Source organism: Leucopleurus acutus, assembly GCF_964270905.1.
Source record: "Leucopleurus acutus genome assembly, chromosome: 19".
Taxonomy (NCBI): Eukaryota; Metazoa; Chordata; class Mammalia; order Artiodactyla; family Delphinidae; genus Leucopleurus; species Leucopleurus acutus.
In genome coordinates, this window is record NC_139161.1 from 13,648,901 (window position 1) to 13,676,403 (window position 27,503).

Sequence of the window (27,503 nt, forward strand, 5' to 3'; positions counted from 1 at the left end):
TGCTTCTCTCTTTTTGGGGCTATATGTCCAAATAGGAAAAACCTTAGTTTGTAGAAATGATGTATTGATTTGTAATTATACCATTTCTTTATTTACAGGTAGGCGAAAACCGAGAGTACATCGGCCTCGTTCTCCAATATTGGAAGAAAAAGACATCCCACCCCTTGAATTTCCCAAGTCCTCTGAGGATTTAATGGTGCCTAATGAGCATATAATGAATGTTATTGCCATTTATGAGGTACTGCGGAACTTTGGTACAGTTTTAAGGTTATCTCCTTTTCGCTTTGAGGACTTTTGTGCAGCTCTGGTGAGTCAAGAGCAGTGCACACTTATGGCGGAGATGCACGTAGTGCTTTTGAAAGCAGTTTTGCGTGAAGAAGACACCTCCAATACTACCTTTGGACCTGCCGATCTGAAAGATAGCGTGAATTCCACGCTGTATTTCATCGATGGCATGACGTGGCCAGAGGTGCTGCGGGTGTACTGTGAGAGTGACAAGGAGTACCATCATGTCCTTCCTTACCAAGAAGCAGAGGACTATCCTTATGGACCAGTAGAGAACAAAATCAAAGTTCTGCAGTTCTTAGTCGATCAGTTTCTTACCACAAACATTGCTCGTGAGGAGTTGATGTCTGAAGGGGTGATCCAGTACGATGACCACTGTAGGGTTTGTCACAAACTCGGGGATTTGCTTTGCTGTGAGACCTGCTCAGCAGTGTACCATTTGGAATGTGTGAAGCCGCCTCTCGAGGAGGTGCCAGAGGATGAGTGGCAGTGTGAAGTCTGTGTAGCACATAAGGTTCCTGGTGTGACTGACTGCGTTGCTGAAATCCAAAAAAACAAACCATATATTCGACATGAACCTATTGGATATGACAGAAGTCGGAGGAAATACTGGTTCTTAAACCGAAGACTCATAATGTGAGTAAATCTGGTCTTAAATTTTTGTATGTATTTAAAATTAAGCCAACTTGCTTCATGATTGATGTAGAGCTGTGCTGCTGATGTGATATAAACCTTGGTGATTTAATAATGAGTTGTATAGTTTAATAATTTCTAACTTGAAAGAATATGTACATTAAAACAGTTTTTAAAATTGTAAGGAAAGAAGGGTGTATGAAAAAAAGCAAAATACACACCATTGTACTCAATGCCTAGGATGGAAAGCAGAACGTTACTTACTAGGTGGGATGCCACATGCCATTGTGGGCCCTTCCCCCGTTAGATTCCCTGCAGCCCACCATGAGGTAATCTGCATCCTAACTTTGGTGTTAGGATTTTCTTGCTTCTCTTTTTAGTTTTACTATATTGGTATATAAAATGGAGCAGCAAGAACAAAGAAACTGTCTAAGGAAAGATCAGTGCTGCCATGATTGGTTGCAGCCTCCCAGGAGAAGCCCAACCTGAGGGTTTTCACGAGATTCTTCCAGGCAGGACAGTGGGAAGGGCAGGAGGAAGTCTGGGGAAGTGAGGGTGCTTGGCAGGGTTGTAGTGTGGACTTGGTTTTGGACATCCTGTAGAAGTATGGTCAGAGGGAGTGGGTTACTTTGTATTTTCAGTTCTAAAGCTTTTCTTTTTAAAATATTTTGTTTATTCATTCATTCATTCGTTTATTTATTTATTTTCTTTTGGCTGCGCTGTGTGACATGTGGGATCTTAGTTCCCCGACTAGGGATCGAACACCCTGTACACCCTGCAGTGGAAGCATGGTGTCTTGACCACTGGACCACCAGGGAAGTCCTCAGCTTCTAAAGTTTTCAAAGCCTTCTTCAAGCTCTCAGAATTAGGTCAAATCAGAAAATTTGTGGTGAGATGAAATGAAAGAGCAGGCATAGAGAGGAGAGAAGGAACTTCATCAGCACATGGTCAGGCCAAGCCAGGTACAGAGAAGTATCTTAGCCAGGTCCACCCTTAGCTTTTAAAGATGGTACAGAGTAAACAGCGAATTTCAGAATTTTGTACAGTTGTCTTCTTGTAGTGTTGCTGTTGAGAAACCTGAATCCATTCATTGATTCTTTGTATATAACCACTTTGGACTTACCTGGAAACTTGTAGAATCTTCTCTTCACCTTCAGAGTTTTCTGCAGTTTTCGAGTGATAGGGCCTTGTGTGGGTCTGTTTTCATCCATTGTGTGTGTGGTGGGCACTTGCAGTCTGACAGTTGAGTCAGTTCTGAGAACTTCCCTTGAGGACTTCCTCCTCTCCTTTTGCCTGTTGTATTTATCTTGAACTATTACTTTATTGAATGTTGGGCTTCCTATTTTGGTCTTCTGATTTTATCTTTTCACTCCAGTTTTCCTCTTTGTCTTCGTCCTCTTTGGAATGTGTGTGTGTGCGTGTGTGTTACTCAGTTTTTCTAGATTTCCTTATCTTGGTCTTCAAGCCCTACTATTTATTTTTTATATTCTATCACATTTTTATTTTCTAAGAGCTCTTTTGTTCTTAAAATCATCCTCCTTTTTAAAAAATAAAATCAAATCTTAGTTTTTTGTTTTCTGGAAATAATAATTTCTCTTACCTTCGAGGATGTTATTGATAGTTTTTTCATGTGTTTTTCCCCACAGTGAATGGTCTGTGTTTCTTCCAGGCTGCTTCTTCCTGCTGTGTGTATTGGTCTGTCTCTTCCATCCTCAGATGTCTATTAATCCTTAATTTTCTGCTCCTGATTAGCACTGCGGGATTATACGGCTGATTGGAAGTTCTGAGCAAGTGTGTAGGCCATATCAATTTTGAGCTTAATCGTTGGGTGATTTTCTTAATCTTTTTTCTTGGTGGTCCCTGATGTCACTCACTATCTTTAGTCCTTCCTTCTGAGCTGGTCAGGTGACCCAGAGAGGCCTTCTCTGGTGTTCTGCTTGGAGCATGAGGGTTTGGCTGGCTGGGTGGTGGAGGCGGGCTGCATTTACTATGCACACCGCATTTACTGTGTACATAGCCACTCAGTACCTTGGTTTTCTGTACAGTACCTTTGTTCACGCCGGCGCCTGGTGTCCCCTGGGCCAGAGAACCTCACTTTTACCTCCTGTAGAGACTAAACCTTTAGTGGCTTGAAGTGGATAGATAGGTGGCCTTGGGATCTGCTCCCAAAACAGCTTTCAAGCACTTCTCTGCTGTCGATACTCCCCTCCTCATTTTGGTGATTGTTGGTTCTCAGCTCCACCCTTTACGTTTCGGATTGGGCTTTCTTGGCTCTGGTTAAAGGCGGTTATCACTTGTCCATTTGCTTTCCTGCTTCCAAAAATTTTTTTGTTGTCTCTCTTATTTTCTCTAATCTTGTAAGTTTAAATCTTTAAAAATATTTCTTTAGTGGTTTTAAGAGGGTTTCAAGAGGGAGCAAACTGAGATGTGTGGATTCAGTCTTTTACCTTAATCCAGAAACTGATAATGAGAAACAGTATATGAAGTTTTAAAAGTTTTAAATATACAAAGTATATTTTGTATGATTTGGTTTGGATCAGTTATTTTAAAATTTTGTATAATTTTTTTTGTTTTTTGTCCCCGTAGCTCCCAAATATCTGGTTGTGGGGATCAGTTATTTTAAAATTTTGTATAATTTTTTTTTGTTTTTTGCCCCCGTATCTCCCAAATATCTGGTTGTGGTGTTTATTGTGCCACCTTTCTCATATCATGCTATGGAGATGTAGCATGGAAACTTGTGTTGGCGAGGTCAGTACAAATGGAAAGATAACTGTAACCACATTTTGGTTTGAAGTTTAATGCAGTCTTTCATTCTATGTGAAAAGTCAGTGAGACTGCCTTTCAGGGAGCCTGGTGCTTGTACTCTCTAGATGTTCAGCACAGCAGTTTACAGACCCTATCCACTCAGTCTCATGTGCCTTCCCGGAAGGTCTCAGAGTCATCAGGATTGCTGTGAACAAATCAGGAAGTAAATGAAGCCTATTCTGTGCTCCTGTTCTCCCATTCTTTTCTTCCCTTCCCTATCCTGCCTTTCTTCACCCTTTTTGGATGTTCATTCTCACTGCCTCTCACTTCCTTCCCTGTGCTGCTGTTTTGGGCCCCAGACATCCCAAAGGTGCTTTGTCCACATATAGGTAGGCCTTGACATCTGTAATGTAAGGCTTATCACACAATAATCAATGGTGTAGGCCTTGGTGTTAGGGACCTATAGGTGGAACTAGTTGCTGATGGGTTAGTAATAACAATAGCCAACATCAACATTTATTCAGCACTTAATATATGCTGTACAGTTTTTTTGTTTGTTTTTTACATATTATATTTACGTAGAAAAAAAGGAAGTTAAAATTTCAACAGCTTTTTTTTTTTTTAAACAAAAAGTATATCCCCAGCCAGGAAAATGGGTAAATCTAGAGAGATCCTCAAGGAGTTTATTAAACTGTCAACTTGCCCTACAGACAGTAACAGATTTAATTTATCATTGGATTGAAAAGTTCATTTTTATTTTTATATAACCTAAATAGTAAATTTGCCTTTTCTCTGAAAATTTTATACACAATTTTATAACCTTCAAAAATGACAATAAAAAATCAACTTATGTTTATAAATTTTTGTTATTTCAGTATATAAGAACCTTTTACTTTCTTTTTGACATTTACGGTTTCACAATATATATCTTAAATTTGTATGTTTACTTTTTTTTTTTTGTCTTTATCCAGGCCATTTATTACTAGACAGTTGTCATACAGAGTGGTTAAATATTAAAGCTCTGAAACTAGCCCTGGTTTGCATTCCTGGCCTTGTTAATTACAAGTTCTGTGTCATATTAAAGCACCTGCAACCCTTCTAAGCCTGATTTTTTTCACCTATAAAATGAGAATTGTCATTGCTTCATGAATTGTGAATGCTTGTATGTTTATTTATTTATAAAATTTATTTATTTATTTATTTTTGGCCGCATTGGGCCTTTGTTGCTGCACGCGGGCTTTCTCTAGTTGCGAGGAGCGGGGGCTACTCTTTGTTGCGGTGCGCAGGCTTCTCATTGTGGTGGCTTCTCTTGTTGCAGAGCACAGGCTCTAGGCGCGTGGGCCTCAGCAGCTGTGGCAGGTGGGCTTAGCAGCTGTGGCTCGTGGGCTCCAGAGCGCAGGCTCAGCAGTTGTGGCACACAGGCCCAGTTGCTCCACGGCATGTGGGATCCTCCTGGGCCAGGGCTCGAGCCCGTGTCCCCTGCATTGGCACGTGGATTCCCAACCACTGTGCCACCAGGGAAGCCCCTGTATGTTTACTTTAGTAATCAAGACACTATTTGCGAAGTATACCTAGTATTTTTATTATTCTGTTATTTACTTTAACAGCTTTATTGAGTTGGGTTTTTTGTTGTTGTTGTTTTTGGCAGCACTGTGCTGCTTGCGGGATCTTAGTTCCCCGACCAGGGATCAAACCTGTGCCCCCTGCAGTGGAAGCACAGGGTCCTAACCCCTGGACCACCAGAGAATTCCCTGAGCTGTTTATTAATTTATGTATTATAAAATTCTATTGTTGTAGATATACAATTCTATAATTTTAGTAAATTAGCACTGAAAGTCCCACATCCCAGGAAACATTTTCTTCTGAGACAAATCCAAGTGGTTGGTTACTCCACATTTCAGTCATTCTGAAAGTGGTCTCATATCTGTTTACAGTTAATCTTACTCCCATTCTCAGCCTTAGAAAATCACTCTGCTGTTTGTATAAATTTGCTTTTTCTAAACATTTCATATAAAAAGAAACATATAATAATATTATTTTGTATCTCAGTTCTTTCACTTAGAATAATGTGTGCCTTACAGTTTTCTAATAAGCATTTTGTATATACTTTTTTTCATTAACCCTTACAACAACCCAGTAATGTGGGTACTATTTTTGTACATTTTATAGATGAAGAACTAAACTCAGAGAAGTTAAATAACTTGCTCTAGGACTTGCCCAAGACTCTGTGGCTATTAGGAAGTAGGACCTAGAATTATTTTTTCAGGACCTATTTATAAGAATATTCTCTTTTCTTGTTTCTTCTTTTCTTTTTTTTGACCACACGATGCGGCTTGCAGGATCTTAGTTCCCCGACCAGGGATTGAATCCGGGCCAAGGCAGTGAAAGCGTGGAGTCCTAACCACTGGACCGCCAGGGAACTCCCAAGAATATTTTCAATAGCTAATTTTATACTGTAGTCTAGTTTCCAAGCCATCATCTTGAGAAGTCGGCAATTTGCCTTGTTTTAGCTGTTAAAAGCAATGCTCATAACTGGGGGGAGAAAGATAGTATAATGGTTTTGGCTCTGTTGGGACTGGGTTTTTCTGAGATCTTATAAATTTGAAACACAGGCATTTTTAGAAAATATGACATAAATTAAGTGATGTTTCAAAAAAGTCCTGTTTCTTGATAATTCAATATCAGTATATAAAACAACACTCAGACAAGTAGAAGACTCTTTGAATGTGGTTAAATAGGTGCAAAGCTTTAAAATTACAGGAGTGAAAGGACTTAAGAAGGTACCCATGCATGGATTTGTGGTACATTACCAATGAAATGAAATAATCTACTTTTCTAAATAGAACAAATTCTTTAAATTACATGTTTGTCAGGGAAACTATTCACTTACATTTATTTGCTTTAAAAGCTTTATTCATAATCTCTCAAACTGCCTTTCTTATTGCGTAATAAAGTACACAGAATTTAATGAAAATCTCAGATGAACAAGTATGATACTTTTTTTCATGTGTTGTGACATTTTGACTATTTTCTTTGTAAAAAGTCAGATACAAAGATTTTTTCAATTTTTTAAAATATTTATTTATTTATTTGGTTGCGCTGGGTCTTAGTTGTGGCTCACCAGCTCCTTAGTTGCAGTACGTGGGCTCCTTATTTGTGGTATGTGAACTCTTAGTTGCAGCATGTGTGTGGGATCTAGTTCCCTGACCTGGGATCGAACCCAGGCCCCCTGCATTTGGAGCACCACCAGGAAAGTCCCTAAATATCATTGTTAATAATAATTGTTCCTTGTGAATAATTTGAGTAAATGTGAGATTTTACATCATTTTAAAATTTAGATCAAAACAATTTCCGTTTACGCGCCCCCTTGTGGTAGATGATATGTGGACTACTGATGAAAGTTTTGAAACCATTGTAAATTGCTCAGCTTATGTTATGTGGAGATCTGGTATATGTTTTCCCTGGAAGTCCAGAAGCTTAAAATGATAAATCAGTGGACTTATTGCCCAAGGGGGTTATGTCTAAAACAAAGTCTGGGGCAGTGAACACTTTAATTGTGATACCAATAGTTTATAGAAACTATTTTCCTCTTATTGCTTTTATTTGTTTAATACTCATTTAAAAATATGTTATTTGAATAGGTTAGGGAATAAAAGAAAAGTTCTTAAACATCAGTTTATAGTCTACCTGCGGAACCAAGATACTTACTGAGCAAACAATTTAGAGATCAATTTCAATCTGTTATGTAAGAGGGCCAGTCTTTCTTAAATATTGCTTTCATTCTATCAATCCTTTGCTCTCAAATTGGGACTTCTAGTAAAATAGGAACTGCCAGATTAGACTAGCACTGTTTCCTGTCACTGTCTGTTCTGAATAAAATTACCTTGAACACAGCATTTTAAAACTCTGCATTTTTTCATTTTCCAGATGAACTAATTTATGCTTTTTAACCTGTACAGCTTTCCACCTGCACCTCCACGTTCTAGCCATAAGCCACCTATTTACTTGCTGACTCAGTTGCCATCAGACCTACGCCTGTAATCCTTCTGCCTGTGTCCAGTTCTGCATACCAGCAGCCTCCTGGACAAGTCCACATAGCAGGCACCTCAGATACAACATGTCTAAAACTGCATGCATCACTTGCCCCCATTACCTACCCTTCATTCAGTGTTGCCATCTTAGTAAATGGGATCACCATCCTACTGGCTGCTCAGGCTAGAAACCTGGGAATAGTCTTTTGTCCTATGTTGTTTGTTATATCTTTTAATTACCTCTTAAATATTGAATCCATTTCTCTCCATTCTCACTGTCAACATCATCTTGATTAGACTAGTTTAGTAGTCTCCAAACTGGTGTATGTGTAACTCCCCAATTCTCTTCTCTGTTCCATAGCTGGATGATTTTTTTTTTTAATATTTATTTATTTATTTTGGCTGCATCAGGTCTTTGTTGTGGTACACGGGATCATTGAGTTGCGGCATGCGAACTCTTAGTTGCAGCATGTGGGATCTAGTTCCCCGACCAGGGATTGAGCCTGGGCCCTCTGCATTGGGAGCGTGGAGTCTTAGCCACTGGACCACCAGGGAAATCCCCATAGCTGGATTATTTTTAAAACAGCCATTCTGATCAGGTCTTTTCCCCCCAAGCTGAAAAACCTTTCAATTACATACTTCCATTTGCTCTTAACAGAAAGTTCACAGATCCCTAATTTTGTGTATTTATTTCTTTTGCTTCCCACCACCCAAAACAAAATCAATAAAAAGCAAACTAAAAACCCGCAAAGCCTTTCGACTAACTTATCCTTCAAGTCAGCCTATTTATGCCATTTCCTAGGGCTTTTCCCCCTGAATTTCTCTCCCTCTTGCACCGTGAAACACATCTTTTTTTTAAAAACACCCATTAAACTTGTAATTATTTGTTTTAAGGTAAATATCATATACTTCATCAGATGAAGAACATAATAGCAACCCTGCAGATTGCACCCACCACGTGCTGTCAGTGTTCGAAGCACTTTATGTGTTTTATCCTCACAACAGCATTTTGATGTAAGTACTGTCACCCCATTTTTCAGAGGGAGAAGTTGAGGCAAGAGAGAGGTTAAGTAATTTATCCAGTATCATACAACTAGTAAGTGGCAGAATCAGAATTCAGTCCCAGGCATTGTGACTCCAGAATGTGTGCTTTTAACTTCCTTGGGCTGCCTTTAATCTCTGACTCCTGAACCGCATTAGTTTCCTGTGGCTGCTGTAACAAGGCAAAGTGAGAGATTAATTTTCTCACAGTTCTGGAGGCTAGAAGTAAAAAATCAAGGTGTCAGTGGGCCCACTCCCTCCAAAGGCTCTAGGAAAGCATTCTTTTCTTGCCCTTTACAGCTTCTAGTGCCCCAAGTGTTCCTTGGCTTGCTGGCAGCATAATTCCAACCTCTGCCAACCTCTGTCTCTTCAAGAAAGTCTAGGCCTTTTCTGTCAAGTGCCTCAAAATTCTTCCAGCCTTTTCCCATTTCCAGTTCCTAAGCCACTCCCACGTTTTTAAGTATCTGTTATAGCAGCACTTCCTTTCCCAGTATCAAAATCTGTTTTAGGGGACTTCCCTGGTGGCGCAGTGGTTAAGAATCTGCCTGCCAATGCAGGGAACACGGGTTCGAGCCTGGTCTGGGAAGATCCCACGTGCCGTGGAGCAACTAAGCCTGTGTGCCACAACTACTGAGCCTGCAGTCTAGAGCCCACAAGCCACAACTACTGAGCCTGCGTGCCACAACTACTGAAGCCCGCATGCCACAACTACTGAGCCTGTGCTCTAGAGCCTGCAAGCCACAACTACTGAGCCCTCGTGCCACAGCTGCAAAGCCCGCATGCCACAGCTACTGAGCCCACACTCTAGAGCCTGTGAGCCACAACTGCTGAGCCCGCGTGCCACAGTTACTGAAGCCCGCATGCCACAACTACTGAGCCTGCGCTCTAGAGCCCGTGAGCCACAACTGCTGAGCCCGCATGCCACAGCTACTGAGCCCACGCTCTAGAGCCTGTGGACCACAACTGCTGAGCCCGCGTGCCACAACTACGAAGCCTGCATGCCACAACTACTGAGCCTGTGCTCTAGAGCCTGCGAGCCACAACTACTGAGCCCGCGAGCCACAACTACTGAAGCCCGCGCGCCTAGAGCCCATGCTCCACAACAAAGAGAAGCCACTGCAGTGAGAAGCCCATGCACCACAATGAAGAGTAGCCCCCGCTTGCCGCAACTAGAGAAAGCCCATGCGCAGCAACAAAGACCCAATGCAGCCAAAAAAATAAGTTAAAAAATTAAATCATAAAAAAAAAGCATGAAATCAAAATCTGTTTTAGTTTCCTAGGGCTGCCATAACAAATTGACCATAAAATGAGTTGTTTAAAGCAACAGTAATTTATTCTCTCGCGATTCTGGCGGCTAGAAGTTTGAAACCAGTGTCAGCAGGATTGTTTCTTTCTGGAGGCTCAGGGAGACTCTGTTCCATGCCTGTCTCCTAGCTTCTGGTGGTTGCTGGCCTTCCTTGGTGTCTCCTGGCTCATAGGCAAAGGCACATGACTCGAATCTCTGCCTCCATCTTCACATCACCTTCTCCACGTGTCTCTTTGAATCCTCTCCTCCGCTTGTAAGGATAGCAGTCATTTGATTTAGGGCTCACCCTAAATCCAGAATGATTTCATCTCAAGATCCTTAGCTAATTACATCTGCAAAGACCATATTTCCAAGTAAGGTCACATTCTACAGTTTCAGGTGGACATACCTTTTTGTCAATCCACCACACTAGCGTTCCTCACTCTTATTAGTTTCTGTGGGTTTGTTTAGAAATGAAACTCAAAACGTACTGTTAGTCATTAACCTCTTACTTATCTTGGCTAAGTAAAAGCCAAACAGACTTTAAAATGTAGGCATATAATCTGTAAGTTTGCTATTAATTGTATTTTTGGCCCATATTTTCATTCCATTCTGTCCTCCCCTGTGACTTCAGGGAAGACAGGCCAATTTGGGTGTGCAGAAGGAACGTTGTAGAGACAGAGCTTCTGTAGAAACCAAATTCTAACCCCATAAACAAAGGTACTTACAAATTGATGTATATTCATCTAGGAAAGCAGTTGTCACTTTTACAATTAGAACAGATAATCTTGGTTATATAAATTGTGTAAACGTGCCCAAGTACATCAATATTAAAACTTCTTTGAAAGCATTAGCTGTTATTGTTCACTCAGTTTTGCTACTTTATGCTTTTGATGAATTTATCCTTCTGTAGCTTCAAGAAGAAAATAAATGGTCATTGTTGAGTATTATCTTTGATGAGCAGAATGAAAAATAGAGCTATTTTTACTTTTTATTTTTTTTTAATATATATTTTTGGCTGCATCGGGTCTTAGTTGCGGCATGTGGGATCTTTCGTTGCATCTTGTGGGCTTCTCTCTAGTTGTGGCATGCTGGCTCCAGAGCGCATGGGCTCTGTAGCTGTGGCATGCGGGCTCAGTAGTTGTGGGTGTGGGCTTAGTTGCCCCGCTTCATGTGGGATCTTCGTTCCCCAACCAGGGATTGAACCCATGTCCCTTGCATTGGAAGGCAGATTCTTAACCACTGGACCACCAGGGAAGTCCCCCAATAGAGCTGTTTTTAGAGGGACATTGACAAAACTGTACATTCAGGGGAAGAATATCAGGGTAGTGATGACTGGAAAACATGCTGTATGAGGAATAAAGTATTTGAGCATGTTTGGCCTGAAAAGAAAAAAAACGGGGTAAAATTATAGATGTTGTGAAAGAGTTGATGGACTGTGTGTGGAGGAGGCGTTAGGTTTATTTCAGAGAATTCTAGCAGGCAGAATCAGGATGGATTGGAGGAAACACTAGGTGTGTGTCATCTCTTAAAAGGAAAAAACTTTCTAACAGAGCAGTTCCAATTTAGAATAGACTGCCACCATATAAAGTTGTGAATTCTCTGTTAAGATGAAAATTAAGATTAAAATTAAGTGTTCTCCGTTAAGATGGAAATTATGCAGATGCCAGCATGGGCTAAGTCAGTCAACTGATAAGGACCCTTTTAGTAGCCTGTGAGTTGCTTGGAAAATTGGACAGAATGTCCATTTAATTAAATTTGTTCCCATAGCATCTCACTTTCATGTAGAAATCGTATGCTTATAAATTGTTTTCTACCCCAAAAACGTTTTTATGTAGAATGTTTTTCTTGTTCCATTGAAATTTGTAGATATTTCTGAATCAAGAGGAAAAAAGCAAACAAGGAAAGAATTTGATATCATTAAACAGAGGGAAAATCCTTAAGATTGAAATCTTAGAAAACAAAGAATTAGGCTGTCCTGTAACTCTTGTGCTCCGTCAAAGCTCCCTATGTGGGCTTCCCTGGTGGCGCAGTGGTTTAGAGTCCGCCTGCCGATGCAGGGGACACGGGTTCGTGCCCCGGTCTGGGAAGATCCCACATGCCGCGGAGCGGCTGGGCCCGTGAGCCATGGCCGCTGAGCCTGCGCGTCCGGAGCCTGTGCTCCGCAGCGGGAGAGGCCACAACGGTGAGAGGCCCAAGTACCGCAGCAAAAAAAAAAAAAAAAAAAAAAAAAAAAAAGCTCCCTATGTACTTTTTATTTATTTATTATTTATTTTTGGCGGCATTGGGTCTTTGTTGCTGTGTGGGCTTTCTCTAGTTGAGGCAAGGGTAGGTTACTCTTCGTTGCGGTGCGCGGGCTTCTCATTGCAGTGGCTTCTCTTGTTGCAGAGCTCAGGCTCTAGGCGCATGGGCTTCAGTAGTTGTGGTACGTGGGCTCAGTAGTTGTGGCTCGTGGGCTCTAGAATGAAGGCTCAGTACTTGTGGCACACGGGCTCAGCCACTCCACGGCATTTGGGATCTTCCCGGACCAGGGCTCGAACCCGTGTCCCCTGCACTGGCAGGCGGATTCTTAACCACTGCGCCACCAGGGAAGCCCCCTATTAATCTTTTTATTTAGAGGATTCTGACATCTTTAACATTTTAAATTGGAGTAGACCATTGTTCTCACTCAGTCATAAAAAGTCAGTAGAAATACCCACTGTAGAGTGAAATCTAGAACAGCTTAAAAAAATGATTTTCAGAAATTTTTGTAAAAAGCTTCTAACAGAAATATATTAATATCATATGTCAGCAGATGCTGATTTGAAAGAGGGAAAACAGGAACCCTTTATTAATCTCTTTTTCTTTAAAATTTTTGATAATTTTGATATCCTTTTATTTATCCATGATTTAATATATCCCTTCTTTGTTCAGAATTATTGAATGTCTCATTCCTGGAATTCTGCTACATTTTAATTTATTTACTACCTTACTAGTAACAATAATATTTTCTATTTATTGATCGCTAATGATGTTTTCCAGGCACTATGATAGATGCCTTATTATAATACCTTTATTTACCGTATAGTATCTTACAGTGTCCCTCAAGACAGGTACTGTTGTCCTCATTTTACCAGTGAGGTGAATAAAATGTCTCAGAGGCTCAGAGGAGTTGTGTCTTGTCCCCGTTCACATATCTCATTTAAAGCCATATCTTTCTTAAAGTGCTCTTCTTTCAGCTTTGTGAGTTTGCCTTTGAGCAGACAGGAATGTTAGACTCTTTCTTGTTAGGTACCTCACACATACTCCTGAATTCTTCTGAATGAGAGAAGAACTAAGTCACATATGTTTCTTGAAGTCTGGTCCTAGACATTAATTTGCCTTGTGTTTTTAGTTATTAGTATTGAAGTCTCCACCTCCATTACAAGTGACTGGCATCTTTAGAGAGATTTAAGCAGGAAAAGAAGCTGCTGTGCTCTTCTTCTCTCCAGTTTGAGCTTTGATTGTCCGTTAAGAAAGAGGGATGAGGCATTGTTACTTGATTGAGATGACTCCTTCAGGGACCAGAATTTAGCAGAGCATTTACACCATTTGGATGGAAATGGTTCTAAACTATACTGTAATGTGAACCTGCTCTGTACCTGCCAAGTACTGAACATAGTTTAAATATTTCTGGTTATTCTGCTCCTCGCATTGTTACAGTGATGATCTTAAAGTTGATTGAAGTGTAACCAAGACTGTCCTCCACCAAGTACTCACACGCTCTGAATTTTAAGGTCATGTTTCTGCATGTCATGTTTTTAGATATCTTTCTTTGCTGCTATACTAATTCCTCTCTTCCCACTACTACAAGCAAATTATTTTATCCTAAGCTGCTATGGGCTAGGAAATCAAAATAATTAGAGGTTCAAATAAAATAAGTACCTTGAGTTTGAATGAGACTTGATAGGATCCCTTGTGAGCAAATATACTGAGCTTTAGTGCACAATCTTTGTGTGTTTTAACTTCCACTGGATAGATAAAATTGTCAGGTAAGTGCCGTTTTGTCTAACATCGAAGTGTTTTTGTGCTTTATTTAAACAGAGAAGAAGACACGGAAAATGAAAATGAAAAGAAAATTTGGTACTACAGCACAAAGGTCCAGCTTGCAGAATTAATTGACTGTCTAGACAAAGATTACTGGGAAGCAGAACTCTGCAAAATCCTAGAAGAAATGCGTGAAGAAATCCACCGGCACATGGACATAACTGAAGACCTGACCAATAAGGCTCGGGGCAGTAATAAATCCTTTCTGGCGGCAGCTAATGGTGAGAGGGAAATTTTCTTATTTTACTTTTTGTTACATTTCCTGGTATGAAATCACTACAAAATATGAAAATATATTAAAATTTTCAAGTATGATTATTTTAATTCTCTATATTTCATTTTCTCAAGAGGAACTTGTTCATCCTAACATAAATTGGGGATCCTGTGCATTTTAGTGTTTTGTACCTTGCCTTGCTCATTACTAATGTTCCCCAAATTATATTTGTTTCTTTCTTTAATTCAAGAATTTTATTAATAAACCTTTTAGGGAGTCCTATTTTTAATTATGAGAAATGGTATTCCTTTAAAATTTACTCTTTGCTTTCTTTTTTTCTAATAAACTTTTAATTTTAGAATAATTTTAGAGTTACAGAAAAGTTGCTAAGATAACACAGAGGGTTTCATGTACGCTGCAGCATGCTTCCCCTATTGTAACATCTTTTTTTTTTTTTTTTTGCGGTACGCGGGCCTCTCACTGCTGTGGCCTCTCCCGCTGCGGAGCACAGGCTCCGGACGCGCAGGCTCAGCGGCCATGGCCCACGGGCCCAGCCGCTCCGCGGCATGTGAGATCTTCCCAGACCGGGGCACGAACCCGTGTCCCCTGCATCGGCAGGCGGACTCTCAACCAATGCGCCACCAGGGAAGCCCGTGGGGGCCACTCTTCATCACGGTGCGTGGGCCTCTCACTATCGCGGCCTCTCTTGTTGCGGAGCACAGGCTCCAGACGCACAGGCTCAGTAGTTGTGGCTCACGGGCCTAGTTGCTCCGCGGCATGTGGGATCCTCCCAGACCAGGGCTCGAACCTGTGTCCCCTGCATTAGCAGGCACATTCTCAACCACTACGCCACCAGGGAAGCCCCAGATCATGACTTCTAAATCTCATTCTCCAGGGGTTCCCTGGTGGCACAGTGGTTGGGAGTCTGCCAGTCGATGCAGGGGACGTGGGTTCGTGCCCCGGTCCGGGAAGATCTCACGTGCTGTGGAGCAGCTGGGCCCGTGAGCCATGGCCGCTGACCCTGTGCGTCCGGAGCCTATGCTCCGCAGCGGGAGAAGCCACAGCAGTGAGAGGCCCGCGTACCGCAAAAAAATAAAAAATAAAATAAAATCTCATTCTCCAATTAAAAAAAGAATCAAGACTCCTTGAGAATTCTAGGGCTGGGGTAAAGAAAATACAAGGTGAGTCTGGAACATCTTGCAGTGCTGGAAAGTGAGGAAGCACAGAAGGAAGGAAGGTGGGAAGGAAGTGTGTTTAAAGGTTACAGGACTCATGTGTTTAAAGGATACAGGACTTACCTGGAAAAGCTCCCAATGGCCAAAAGCTGGACCGATTTGAAAAACAAAGTAAAAATGATAGTATTGGATCATAACCCAAAGAACATTATTAATATACAGCAGTCTATGCTGATATAACTTGTGGTCTGCACCCATGCCGTAGTATCACTCCACCCTAGTTGAAAGAAAATTAGAGCCATTAGGGATTTAGTGACTTCCAGAAAGTTATGGGACTTCAGAGAGAAATGTTTCCAAATGGGCCTCTGTTTTCTCATTTTACAGTGGAGACCCCAAGATTTAGTAGCCTACCCCCAGGCTCACGTAGTTAATTCAGGTCAGATCTGTGCTAGGTCCTGGGTCTCTAGGTTTTTGTTACTGTACCACACTGCCCAGACTGTGGATCTGTGTCAGCTTAACAGATTTTCTCCTATGGCAGAGGATATCACAGTAATCTATATCAATCTCAATTTTAAAAGATAGACTAATTTTTCTTTCTTTTTTTAAAAAGAAATTAGAGCCTATATTATCATGTATTTTCTAGAAGTGAAGATAACCAAATCGATTTGAGTTCTCTAAACATCAAAATGTTACTGGTAATCTTGATCCTTATTTCATCGTTCTTAATGCTTTTAGCAAATTTATCTTTAATAACTTGTATTGAAACTCTTAAGTGGCATTTGTAGTACTTTTATACTTGGTATATATGGAAACATAATTTTATTTGTTTTATTATAGAAGAAATTTTGGAATCTATAAGAGCCAAAAAAGGAGACATTGATATTGTTAAAAGTCCAGAAGAAATAGAAAAGGAGAAGAATGAAACTGAGAATAATAACTCCAAAGATGCTGAGAAAAGCAGAGAGGAGTTTGAAGACCAGAGTCTTGAAAAAGACAGTGATGACAAAACACCAGATGATCCTGAGCAAGGAAAATCTGAGGGTAAAAACATTATTTGGTTAAAAAGAAATATTTCATCAGTGTTACTTACGAAAACTCCAGTTTTACTTGCAAAATGAAAATGAGTCTTTTTTATTGCAAACAACTATTTAATTTTACATTTCTGAAGAGATTAGGATACCCTTCCTCCATATATAACATGTACAGTCATTGTAATGAGTTTTATATATTGGTGGATTTACTATAATGTTATACCCATATCTCTATTTATACTTCTTAATAAGGTGCCATTTCCCTATAAGATTTTTTGGTGAAAATCACTGTTTTTATACCAGAATATACACTTTTGTATGTGATATAATACGTTCCTTTTTATGTTAACTACTTAAACATTCTTAATATATCAAATATTCTTAAATACCCTTTGGATTACCTGCTGCAAAATTATCCCAGAATCTAATCGCTTCAAAATGGCCATCGAATAGAAGCCAGGTTTTTTGGTGATCATTCATTTTTAGTAGTTGACTGAATGTGGCCATTTGTCCTAAAGCAATTTTAAAGGATATCTTTAAAGTTTTGTTGTGCATTTTACTGTAGAGCCAACAGAAGTTGGGGATAAAGGTAACTCTGTGTCAGCAAATCTTGGCGACAACACAACAAATGCTTCTTCAGAAGAGACTAGTCCCTCTGAAGGGAGGAGTCCCGTGGGGTGTCTCTCAGAAACCCATGATAGCAGCAACATGGCAGAGAAGAAGGTGGCATCTGAGCTCCCCCAGGATGTGCCAGGTACAGAGGGCAGTGTATCAATGCCTCTGTAATGGGGGGGAAATCCTTCCCTTTAGTAGTAAAAGCTGAATGTCACCTAAAACTTTAAAGTATGTGTTCATTCATGCTGCTTGCTTACATAAGTGCCATCCCTGATTGCTAAGTTGTCACCTAACATTTGGAGTTTGACAGATGTTCTTGCATTTAGTGCTTGAAACTCATCATAATCTTCATGCTTTTTAAAGTTCATTTAGCTGTTTTTGTCTAATAGACTTATTTTTATATTTTATCACCAGACCATAGTGGCAGATATTTTGGTTTTAAGTACTCACATACTAATGGCTCAGTGTTGAATGATTTGACCATTCCAATTCTGTATGTACTAACAGATTAATGTTATGTTTGCATGTGGTCATGTAAGTTTTTTTTAACAACATCTCAAACCATAATGTTACAATAGAAAACCATTGTCACAATATATTTTGACATGAAAATGTAAATTAACCAGTAATAAATTTTAAGCTTTTTAAAATTAAATTCAAAATAAGTTATATCACACCAAGAATGTTATTATGCCTTTCCTTTTGCCTTTTTTAAAAATGAAAAAAAATTTTTTTATTATAGGAGCTGTGTGTATATTTTTGAAAAACAAATCAGAAAATTTAGATGAGCAAAACGAGAAAAAAAATACTGGTAATCCTATCAAAAGTCAATAATTATAGTTAATACTGTATTGGAAATCCTTAAAGAGTTTTTCTGTGTATTATAAGAATGTCATGTAGTTCTTTCCTTTTTTTTTCCCGCCTCTCTTTATTTTAGCCATTCTGGTAGGAATGTAAGGATATCTTATTGTGATTTGAACTTGTAGTTCCCTGGTGACTAAGGATGTTGAGCACCTTTCGTGTGTGTGTGTGTGTGTGTGCGTGCGTGAGTGCGCCTATATATGTGTGTGTGTGTGTTTATATATATATTAGACATTTGGATAACTTCTTTTGAGAATTGCCTGTCAGTTCTTTTGTTCATTTTCTATCAAGTGGTCTCTTTTTTTTGTGTGTGGATGTTTCATTGGCTGGGCTAAGTCCAGTCCACTCCATCCTGATTGGAAGCAAAAGTTTCTCCACTGATATTTTAAAAAATGTTAACCCAATCTCATCATATTCCTGGAATAAATACAACTTGGTTGTGATATGTTCTTGCTCTTATGTATTGTTGCATTTCATTTTTTAATATTTTGTTTAGGATTTTTGCGTCAACTTTCATGAATGAGATTGACTTGCAATTTTCTTTCTGTGATAATGTCTGTGTCAGGATTTGATGCCTAGATTATGCTGGCCTCATAAAATGAGTTGGTACAAGTTCCCACTTTTCCTTTCGTCTGCAAGAGTTTCTGTGGGTTGGTGTTATTTATTCCTTAAATGTTTGCTAAAGTCTTTTGGTCCTGGAGTTTTCATTGTGGGAAAGTTATTAATTGTAGATTTCATTTCTTTGGTAGATAGTAGGCTATTCATATTTTCTTTTTTTTTTTTTTTTTGGCGTTATGCGGGCCTCTCACTGTTGTGGCCTCTCCCGCTGCGGAGCACAGGCTCCGGACGCGCAGGCTCAGCGGCCATGGCTCACGGGCCCAGCCGCTCCGCAGCATGTGGGATCTTCCCGTACCGGGGCACGAACCCGTGTCCCCTGCATCGGCAGGCGGACTCTCAACCACTGCGCCACCAGGGAAGCCCTTTTTTTTTTTTTTTTTTAATTCATATTTTCTGTTGTTTTCTTGTGTCAGTTTTAGTAAATTTTATTTTTCTAGGAATCTACCATTTCATTTAAATTTAAGATTTTATTGACATAATAACATCCCATTTTTTAAATGTCTATAGCATCTGTAGTGATCTCTTTTTTCAGTTGAGAAATTGGTTATCTGTTTTCTCTTAATCATTTCATAAGACTATTATCAATTTTTATGAGTCTTTAAAAAAATAACTTTGGGCTTTGTTTATCCTCTCTATATTTTTTCTAGGTTTTTATCTTATTTTTATTTCATTCCTTTTATATTTTTTCATTTTTGTGAATTTTTCGTCCCTTTTTTTTTTTCAAAACCACTCTATTGAGGTATAATTAATATACAAAAAGCTGTACATATTTAATATGTACAACTTGATGAGTTTGGAGATAAATATATACCTGTGAAACCATCACCACAATCTATGACATAAACATATCCATCACCTCCAGAAGTTTCCCATACCCTGTTTTTTTTTTTGGTTGTGGACCATTTTTAAAGTCTTTATTGAATTTGTCACAGTATTGCTTCTGTTTTATGTTTTGGTTTTTTGGCCGTGAGGCATGTGGGATCTTAGCTCCCTGCCCAGGGATTGAACCTTCCTCCCCTGCACTGGAAGGCAAAGTCCTAACCACTGGACCGCCAGGGAAGTCCCTCTCATACACTTTTTTTTTTAAACATCTTTATTGGAGTATAATTGCTTTACAATGGTGTGCTAGTTTCTGCTTTATAACAATGTGAATCAGTTATACATATACATATATCTCATACCCTCTTTATTATTTTTTTCTTCTAGCTTCTTAAGATGGATGCTTTGATTATTTTTTATTTTTTCTATGTCTGTTGTCAAGGCTATAAATTTCCCTCTATGTACTGCTGTAGCTGCATCTCACAAACTTTAATATGTTATTTTGTCTTTATCATTCAGTTTAAAATACTTTCTAAATTCTATTATGATGTGGTTTTTTTTTAACCCATTGCTTATTTAGAAATATATTGTTTAATACTCAAACATTTAGAGATTTTCTTTTTTTTTAAATTAATTAATTTTTGGCTGCTTTGGGTCTTCATTGCTGTGCACAGGCTTTCTCTAGTTGTGGTGAGTGGGGGCTACTCTTCCTTGCGGCCAGTGGCTTCTCTTGTTGTGGAGCACAGGCTCTAGGCACGTGGGCCTCAGTAGTTGTGGCATGCTGCTCAGTAGTTGTGACTCTCAGGCTGTAGAGCTCAGGCTCAGTAGTTGTGGCACATGGGCTTAGTTGCTCTGCAGTGTGTGGGATCTTCCCGGACTAGGGCTCGAACCCATGTCCTGTGCATTGGCAGGCGGATTCTTAACCACTGCGCCACCAGGGAAGTCCTAGAGATTTCTAGTTATCTTTTTTATTGATTTCTAGTTTAACACACTGTAGTCAGAGAACATTCTGTACATGATTTATGTCCTTTAAGATTTGTTGAGGCTTGTTTTGTGGTCCAGCATTTGGTTAATGTTGATGAACTGTCTCATATACACTTGAAGAGGATGTCTATTTTTAGTTTTGGGGTGCAGTACAGAACAACTAGGTCAGGGTTTTAATTGTGTTGTTGAAATCTGTATGTTTGCTATTTTTTTTCCCCTCTATGGAAGATAATTTTTTAACATCTTTATTGGAGTATAATTGCTTTATAATGGTGTGTTAGTTTCTGCTTTATAACATATGCAAGATACTTTTAAGTTATTTCTATTTACTGTGGGGTTGCCTTTTTATCTTTTAAATATTTTTAGTTTTTGCATTATATATTTTGAGCCTGTGTTAGTAGGTGCACATAATTTTTATATTGTTGAATTAACTATATCTTTGTGAAATGTCCTTTATCTTTAATAATACTACTAAACTACAGAAGCTTTCTTTTGATTAGCATTTGTATTTTATATCTTTTCTGGAATGGAAAGATACTTAAAAATAACCCGAGAATTTAAAATCTCTTTCAAAATACATCTACTTTAGAATTTCTTTAGAAATATATACACACATATGTATACATATATATGGATATGCATATTTATTTATTTCAAGCTGTATTTTGTCAAGTCCTGTCAGAGAGCACTATCATTTTCTTATGATAGATGACATTATGCAAAAGAAAAATTACAAGTCTGTGGTCTAAAAATCTAAAGGAGTGAGAACATAAGAAAAATGGGTAGATTTCATGATTTCAAATTGGGTATGATTCAGAAAGATTTTATGTGGCTGAGATTGAAGTTTAAACTGAAAAGTTGGGCCATATTTTGGGAAATGTTTGTAGACATCACTTAAAAAAGTTAATCTTTGGGGCTTCCCTGGTGGCGCAGTGGTTGAGCGTCCGCCTGCCGATGCAGGGGACGCGGGTTTGTGCCCCCGTCCGGTAGGATCCCACATGCCGCGGAGCGCCTGGGCCCGTGGGCCATGGCCACTGGGCCTGCGCGTCCGGAGCCTGTGCTCCGCAACGGGAGAGGCCACGGCAGTGGGAGCCCCGCGTATCGCAAAAAAAAAAAAAAAAAGTTAATCTCTGAATATCTGTTCCTGAGATTTTCCACCGCTGCATCTGTATTCCAGACATTTCACTTCAGTTCATGAACATGGTTATGTTGCCAAAAACGACCCCTTATAGCAAGTGTACTGTTTATTATTCAGTATAACTTCTTTGTAGTTAACAAATAGCTCAATTTCAGAATTACACTTTCGTTCTGGATTTTAGATTAGAAACTTTTGTACCAGATTGTCAGTTTTTCAGTATATAAGGAGAGACAGGGGCATGTGTCTTTCTAGCATCTTAACCTCAAATGTACTATTGAGAATTTGTATTCAAACATATAATGAAGACAGCATTTGTTTTATTAAAGTTATGCCTCTAGATTTAATGACTGGGACTAAGAAAATAGCAGCAGTAGATAAAACTGGCTTTATTTCCATAACTATTTATAATCGCTTTGAAAGTGTTTCCATGGACAGATTGAAAGTCTAACATCTGTAAAGTTGAACTATAAGAACATATTAATTTAACCTTTTTCTTAACTTTTTGGGATAACGACATCTTAAAAGATAGTACTTTGCTTTAGGTTTGGATTTTATTGTAAGGAAATTAAGTGGAGGTTAAGAGGCTGCTGATACTGGATGCTGAACTGATGTTCTTCCCGTTTACTTTTACCTCATTGAGTTGATTGATAATGGCTTTTAGAGGTTCTGCAGCTAAATATTACTCTTTTGTTTCTTATTCTTTTTTTTTTTTTTTTTTTTTGCGGTATGAGGGCCTCTCACCGCTGGGGCCCCTCCCGTCGCGGAGCACAGGCTCCAGACGCGCAGGCCCAGCAGCCACGGCCCACGGGCCCAGACACTCCGTGGCACCTGGGATCCTCCCGGACCGGGGCACGAGCCCATGTCCCCTGCACCGGCAGGCGGACTCCCAACCACTGCGCCACCAGGGAAGCCCTTCTTATTCTTTTAAATGTGTTTGGTTTTAGCTTCTAGTGTAGAATATTTGAACTGTGAGGACTATTGGTAGGTGATATCTTCGTTGTGGTGTTTTAAAGCAAATGCTTGAGATTTCTTTAATCCTAATGAAGTAAGGATGTAAAGAGTTCTAGAGCAATTCCTCTCAACTGAAATGGACGAAAACTTAAGGCAAATTAACTTGGGACAAGTCAACAAAAAAGCTATGTATTATGAGTTATGATAGTCCTCAGCTTGTTAGCACCTTGAAAGTTTAAATGGACAGATTCTGAATTCAGTTTGCTTTCAGTGGGGTAATGGTTTTTTTTAAGATCAAAATACCTTGGGATGGGATTGATTGCCTATTCTTTTATGAAGTACCATCATCTTCCTAATAGCAGAGAGCACTTTCTATGAAGTATTTTAAGATATGATTAGGTGGAATCTCTTAAGTCCTATCCCAGAGTTATTGTCTTGGTTAAAACCATACTTGGGGTGTATTGTATGCTGAAATAGTTTTTTGTGGGCTAGTGTAGAACCCAATCACTTTTTATTATACTTCTGTGAGAAAATGTACTCTGAATTCTGAGCTCATAAATGAGGGGATGTCTATATACTGTTTCATTATTCGAGAAGATGATTTTTAGACAATTATAAATTAAGAATACAGCACATTTCAAAACTAGATCTACAGATGTGAAAGGAATGATTAGTGAGGAGTTTGATGCTATTCATGTGAGACTTCTCTTCCAAATATATGCATTTTCCAACATGACTTAGTTGATTATATTACTGGTTTGCAGCTGTCAGATTTTAAGTTTGCCATTTCTGTCTTTCATGTAGAATTTTCTTATTATGAACATGCACGAAAGTTAAGAGAATAGTATAGTGACCCCTCCCCCATATTTTAACACTTAGATTAGAAAATCATCAATATTTTGTCATACTAGTTTTACTCATGCTTTTTTTTTTTTAACTGCTTTTTTGAGTGCGGAGGACTCAAATTTTTAAAAATCGCCCCCCTTTGACCCCATGTGTACACTATTAGATAAATCATAATCCTCAGTTAATTGCACTCATCATTGGTCATTACATAGTCCCCCTTAATTTATTCATTCACGTTTGAAATGATCTTTATTAATGAAATAAACACCTAGGAACCTATCACCCAAAACAGAAGTCTAAGTCCTGCTTTGAAACTCACCTGTATCGAGCCATCTCCCTGTTCTCATCGCCTGCATCCTTCTACCCTACCTGAAGTGATTGTCACCCTGAATCCTGTGTTCACTAATATTTTCTTTCCTTTTTAGAACAGAAATCCAGTAGAATTAAGCCTATTGATACTAGAGGTCAAAGTGATGTATAGCCCACATAACTGTTGCTTCATTGAGTTGATCTACATGGTTTGCTAAAAACTATGTATTTCTGTTTCTTTATTTTATTTTATTTTTTTTTTTGCGGTACGCGGGCCTCTCACTGCTGTGGCCTCTCCCGTTGCGGAGCAACAGGCTCCGGACGCGCAGGCTCAGCGGCCATGGCCCACGGGCCCAGCTGCTCCGCAGCATGTGGGATCTTTCCAGACCAGGGCACGAACCCATGTCCCTTGCATCGGCAGGCGGACTCTAAACCACTGCGCCACCAGGAAAGCCCTCAGTTGTTTTAAACTGTGTAGCAAGTGTGTTGTGTTAAGTATGTCTTATTAAGTGTATGTGTTAAGTATAACTTCGGGGAACTTAATCTTTTCGCTTTATATTACTAATATAATGTTTTATGTTGCTGGAGTTCTTTCACATTAACTGTATTACAATACTCCTCTGTGTAACTATACCACAGTTTATCCCCTTTCCTGATGATGTGAATTTGGATTGTTTCCTTACTGCAGTATTCTAAAGCAAATCCCAGACCTCATGTTATATCAGTCCTACATACATTTCTAAAGAATATGGACATTTTCTTATATAATTACAGTGCCATTATCATTTTAATAAAATTGACAGCAATTCCTTACTGTCATCTACTATCTAGTCAATTTAAATTTCCTCACTTAAAAAATTTTTTTTAAACATTGGCTGTGTTTTAAATAACTCCAAATAAGATCCCTACGTGACATGACATTTGGTTTTATATCTACTGAGTCTCTTAATCTAGAGCATTCTCCCCTTCCCTGACTTTTTAAAGAATCCTAGTATATCCTACTATGGAATATCCCACATCCAGGATTTTCTTTCCTTCTTAGTGTTTAATTTGTTCTAAAGGCTCGATTAAATTCATTTTCAATGACTTTTGGCAAGAATACTTCATAAGCTGTGTTCTGGGTATTTCACATCATATTGCATCAAAAGGCTCATCGTGATGTCTGTATGTTTTACCTTTACAAATTCTAAGATTGATCAGTGAGTTCAAAATCAGCTGTCTATTTGGAAGTTATAGTATATGATTTCTAATTCTATAATTTTTTTCAGTATTTTTTTAACTGGAATTCTTCTGTAAAGAATTTTCCCTCATTAACTAAGTCTATTTGAATACCTTGAAATATAATTAGAGCAGAAATAAATGCTTAATTATTTCTCTTAAAATCTGATTTTCAGAGTCAGGAGTTGGTGTCTAGTTACGTTCAGTGGTGATTTTTGAGTTATGAACTTTGGGGGGAGGGGCATGATTTTCTCATTTTAAGTATCTGTTTGAACTCATGGGTCTTTATGTATGCAGTTTGTTTCAGTCAGTTGTAGTTATCATTAATTTGGTTATATTGATTTTCAGGAGGCCCTTTATGTTGGATTTTGAGTCCTTTTTGCTGTGTATGACCCCAGTAGTCTCTTTTGCTTTTTTGCTTTTTGGCAGAATAAGATGTATGCGGCTTATCTTATACATTTCTTACCCCAGACCTGGAATCAGTAATTCCTGCAAGAAGCCCTGGTTCCTTTTTGTGGGAAATGATATTTAGAGACTGTCATCTGGGCCCAAGAATATTTACTGCTCTTGGGCTCTCACTGCCTCTAGGCTTTTTTATTGGGTAGTGTTAGGAAATAGGTATTTTGGAAAAGAAAAAAACCAATTCATGTTGACATTTCAAATTCAGATTGAGGATTGCATACTTAGTTTCTTTTTTTTACACTTGTATCTCTTTTCCTTTATACTGAATGCCTTAGTTCCTAACAACAGTAACTTAATTATATACTTGCTTTATCCTGTTATAGATGTCCATTAATAATATATATTATTTTATAATTATTGTTAATATCCTGATGTGCATTAATAACAGTAATAAGAAATGATTTAAATAGCATAGTAATTTCATAATACCAATATTATTGCTCACAGTAAGAGTACTGAACCGCATTTAAGATTTTTTTGCAGCTCTTTATCTTTATACCATATTTCCAGTAAGAATGTATAGTCAAAATTCTGTGTTCCAAAGTCACTTGAAATAATGTTTTTCTCTGTGTGGTTATGCCAACAACTTGATACACGATTAGGCTGTTTTCTTTCAGTTTTTAGGGGCTGCATTTCTAACTTGAATTTTTAAAAAATGTAAAACATTTACATGATTCCAAAGTCAAACTTTGTAACTGTTATCTATTCAGAGAATTTCCACTTTCATCCCTTCGTTCTCTAGGTAACCATTTCCTTCCTTTCCCTTACAGGTAGCTATTTTTATTAAGTTTTGGTTATTCTTCTAGTGTTATTTTTTTTGTATAGAAAAGCAAAATATGTGCATAAATTCACATTTCTCTCCCTTTCTTACATGAAATTAGCATACTCTAAGTACTGTTCTGCATCTTTCTTTTTACATTTAATCTTGAGATCATTTCATATGTGGATATAATGATTTCCTCAGTCCTTGTTATGGTACATGATATTTTATTGTATGTACCACCTTTTATTCAGCCAGCGCCATATTGATGAGTATTTTGTTTTTTCTGGTCTTTTGCCATTATAAATAGTGCTGCGGTGAATACCTCTGTAAATATCAGTAAGTAATTTAGTATTTTTGCCAGTGTATTTCAGGGTAGATTGCTAGGTTAAGAGTAAATGCATCTGTAATTTTTCTAGATATTGTCAGTTCCCTTCTATCCAGTTTGCACCATTTTACAGTTCTACAATGTGTGGCAGTACCTCTTAACCCACCGCCTCTCTGCCTGAGTGTATCATGAGACTTGGATTTTTGGCCAGTCTGGTAGCTGAGAGGTAGTTTCTCTATACGATTTTACTTTGCATTTCTCTTACTTTGAATTAAGTGAGCATATTTCCATGTTTAAAGGCCATTTTTCTTTTTCTTTTTTGTGGCTGAATCGCATGGCTTGTGAGATTTCAGTTCGCTGACTAGGGATTGAACCGGGGCCCTTGGCAGTGGAAGCACGGAGTCTGAACCACTGGACCGCCAGGGAATTCCCGCCATTTTCATTTCTTTCGTCACTGTTCATATATTTTTCCCATTTTTCTATCAGGTTGTTGGTTTTTTACTCAAAAAAAAATTTAGGAGCTCATGATGCATTACAGATAGCCTTTGTGATATACTGTTGACGACTTTTAATTTAGGGGATTGATTTAAAAGGTATCTTAATAGTGGCAAAATGAAATGCACAGGGAGGCTCTAGATTTCTGAACTGCCGAGGAAAGACCTAGGCTTTCAGTTTATGGTAGTATTCATTTTGATATACTTTTAGGAACTATACTCTTAGTGATACTATTATATTGGTCTTAAAATTAACAATCACTTAGGCATTACCTTCTAGTTAAATTTGGGGGTATAGAATTCAGGCAGAAAACCTTAGAGATAAATAATCCTGTTTAATTCTGTTTTGAATACTGTTTGAATACTTTATGAAAAGTAAGAACATAAACTTCAGATTTTGAGGGATTTTCTTCACAAAATCACTTCTGCAGTATCTGGCACATCATAAATTTTGTGAGATTGTTATATCACTTTATCATTCTGAAAGATTGTCTGCTTTGTACTACACACTAAGGTGATAAGAGCCTGAGTTAATACTGGGAGACTTAAAAAACAATTCATAGGATGTTGTTTGCAATTTTTTTCATACATTGCA

The 27,503-nt window shown here is 38.6% G+C and overlaps 1 protein-coding gene across 11 annotated transcripts in view; it reads left to right on the forward strand.

The window, feature by feature from the left end:
- BPTF (bromodomain PHD finger transcription factor) overlaps window positions 1-27,503 on the forward strand; it is a gene marked incomplete at its 5' end in the record, with an annotated part of 140,514 nt that overhangs the window by 33,508 nt on the left and 79,503 nt on the right. For 8 of the 11 annotated variants that reach the window (XM_082860455.1, XM_082860461.1, XM_082860460.1 and 5 more), the window contains 4 exons: window positions 99-921; window positions 14,083-14,306; window positions 16,312-16,515; window positions 17,071-17,259. In XM_082860455.1, coding sequence (XP_082716581.1) covers window positions 99-921; window positions 14,083-14,306; window positions 16,312-16,515; window positions 17,071-17,259 — 1,440 coding nt within the window. The remainder of the gene's footprint in view (window positions 1-98; window positions 922-14,082; window positions 14,307-16,311; window positions 16,516-17,070; window positions 17,260-27,503) is intronic. The other 3 variants (XM_082860464.1, XM_082860456.1, XM_082860465.1) reach the window with 1 other exon arrangement.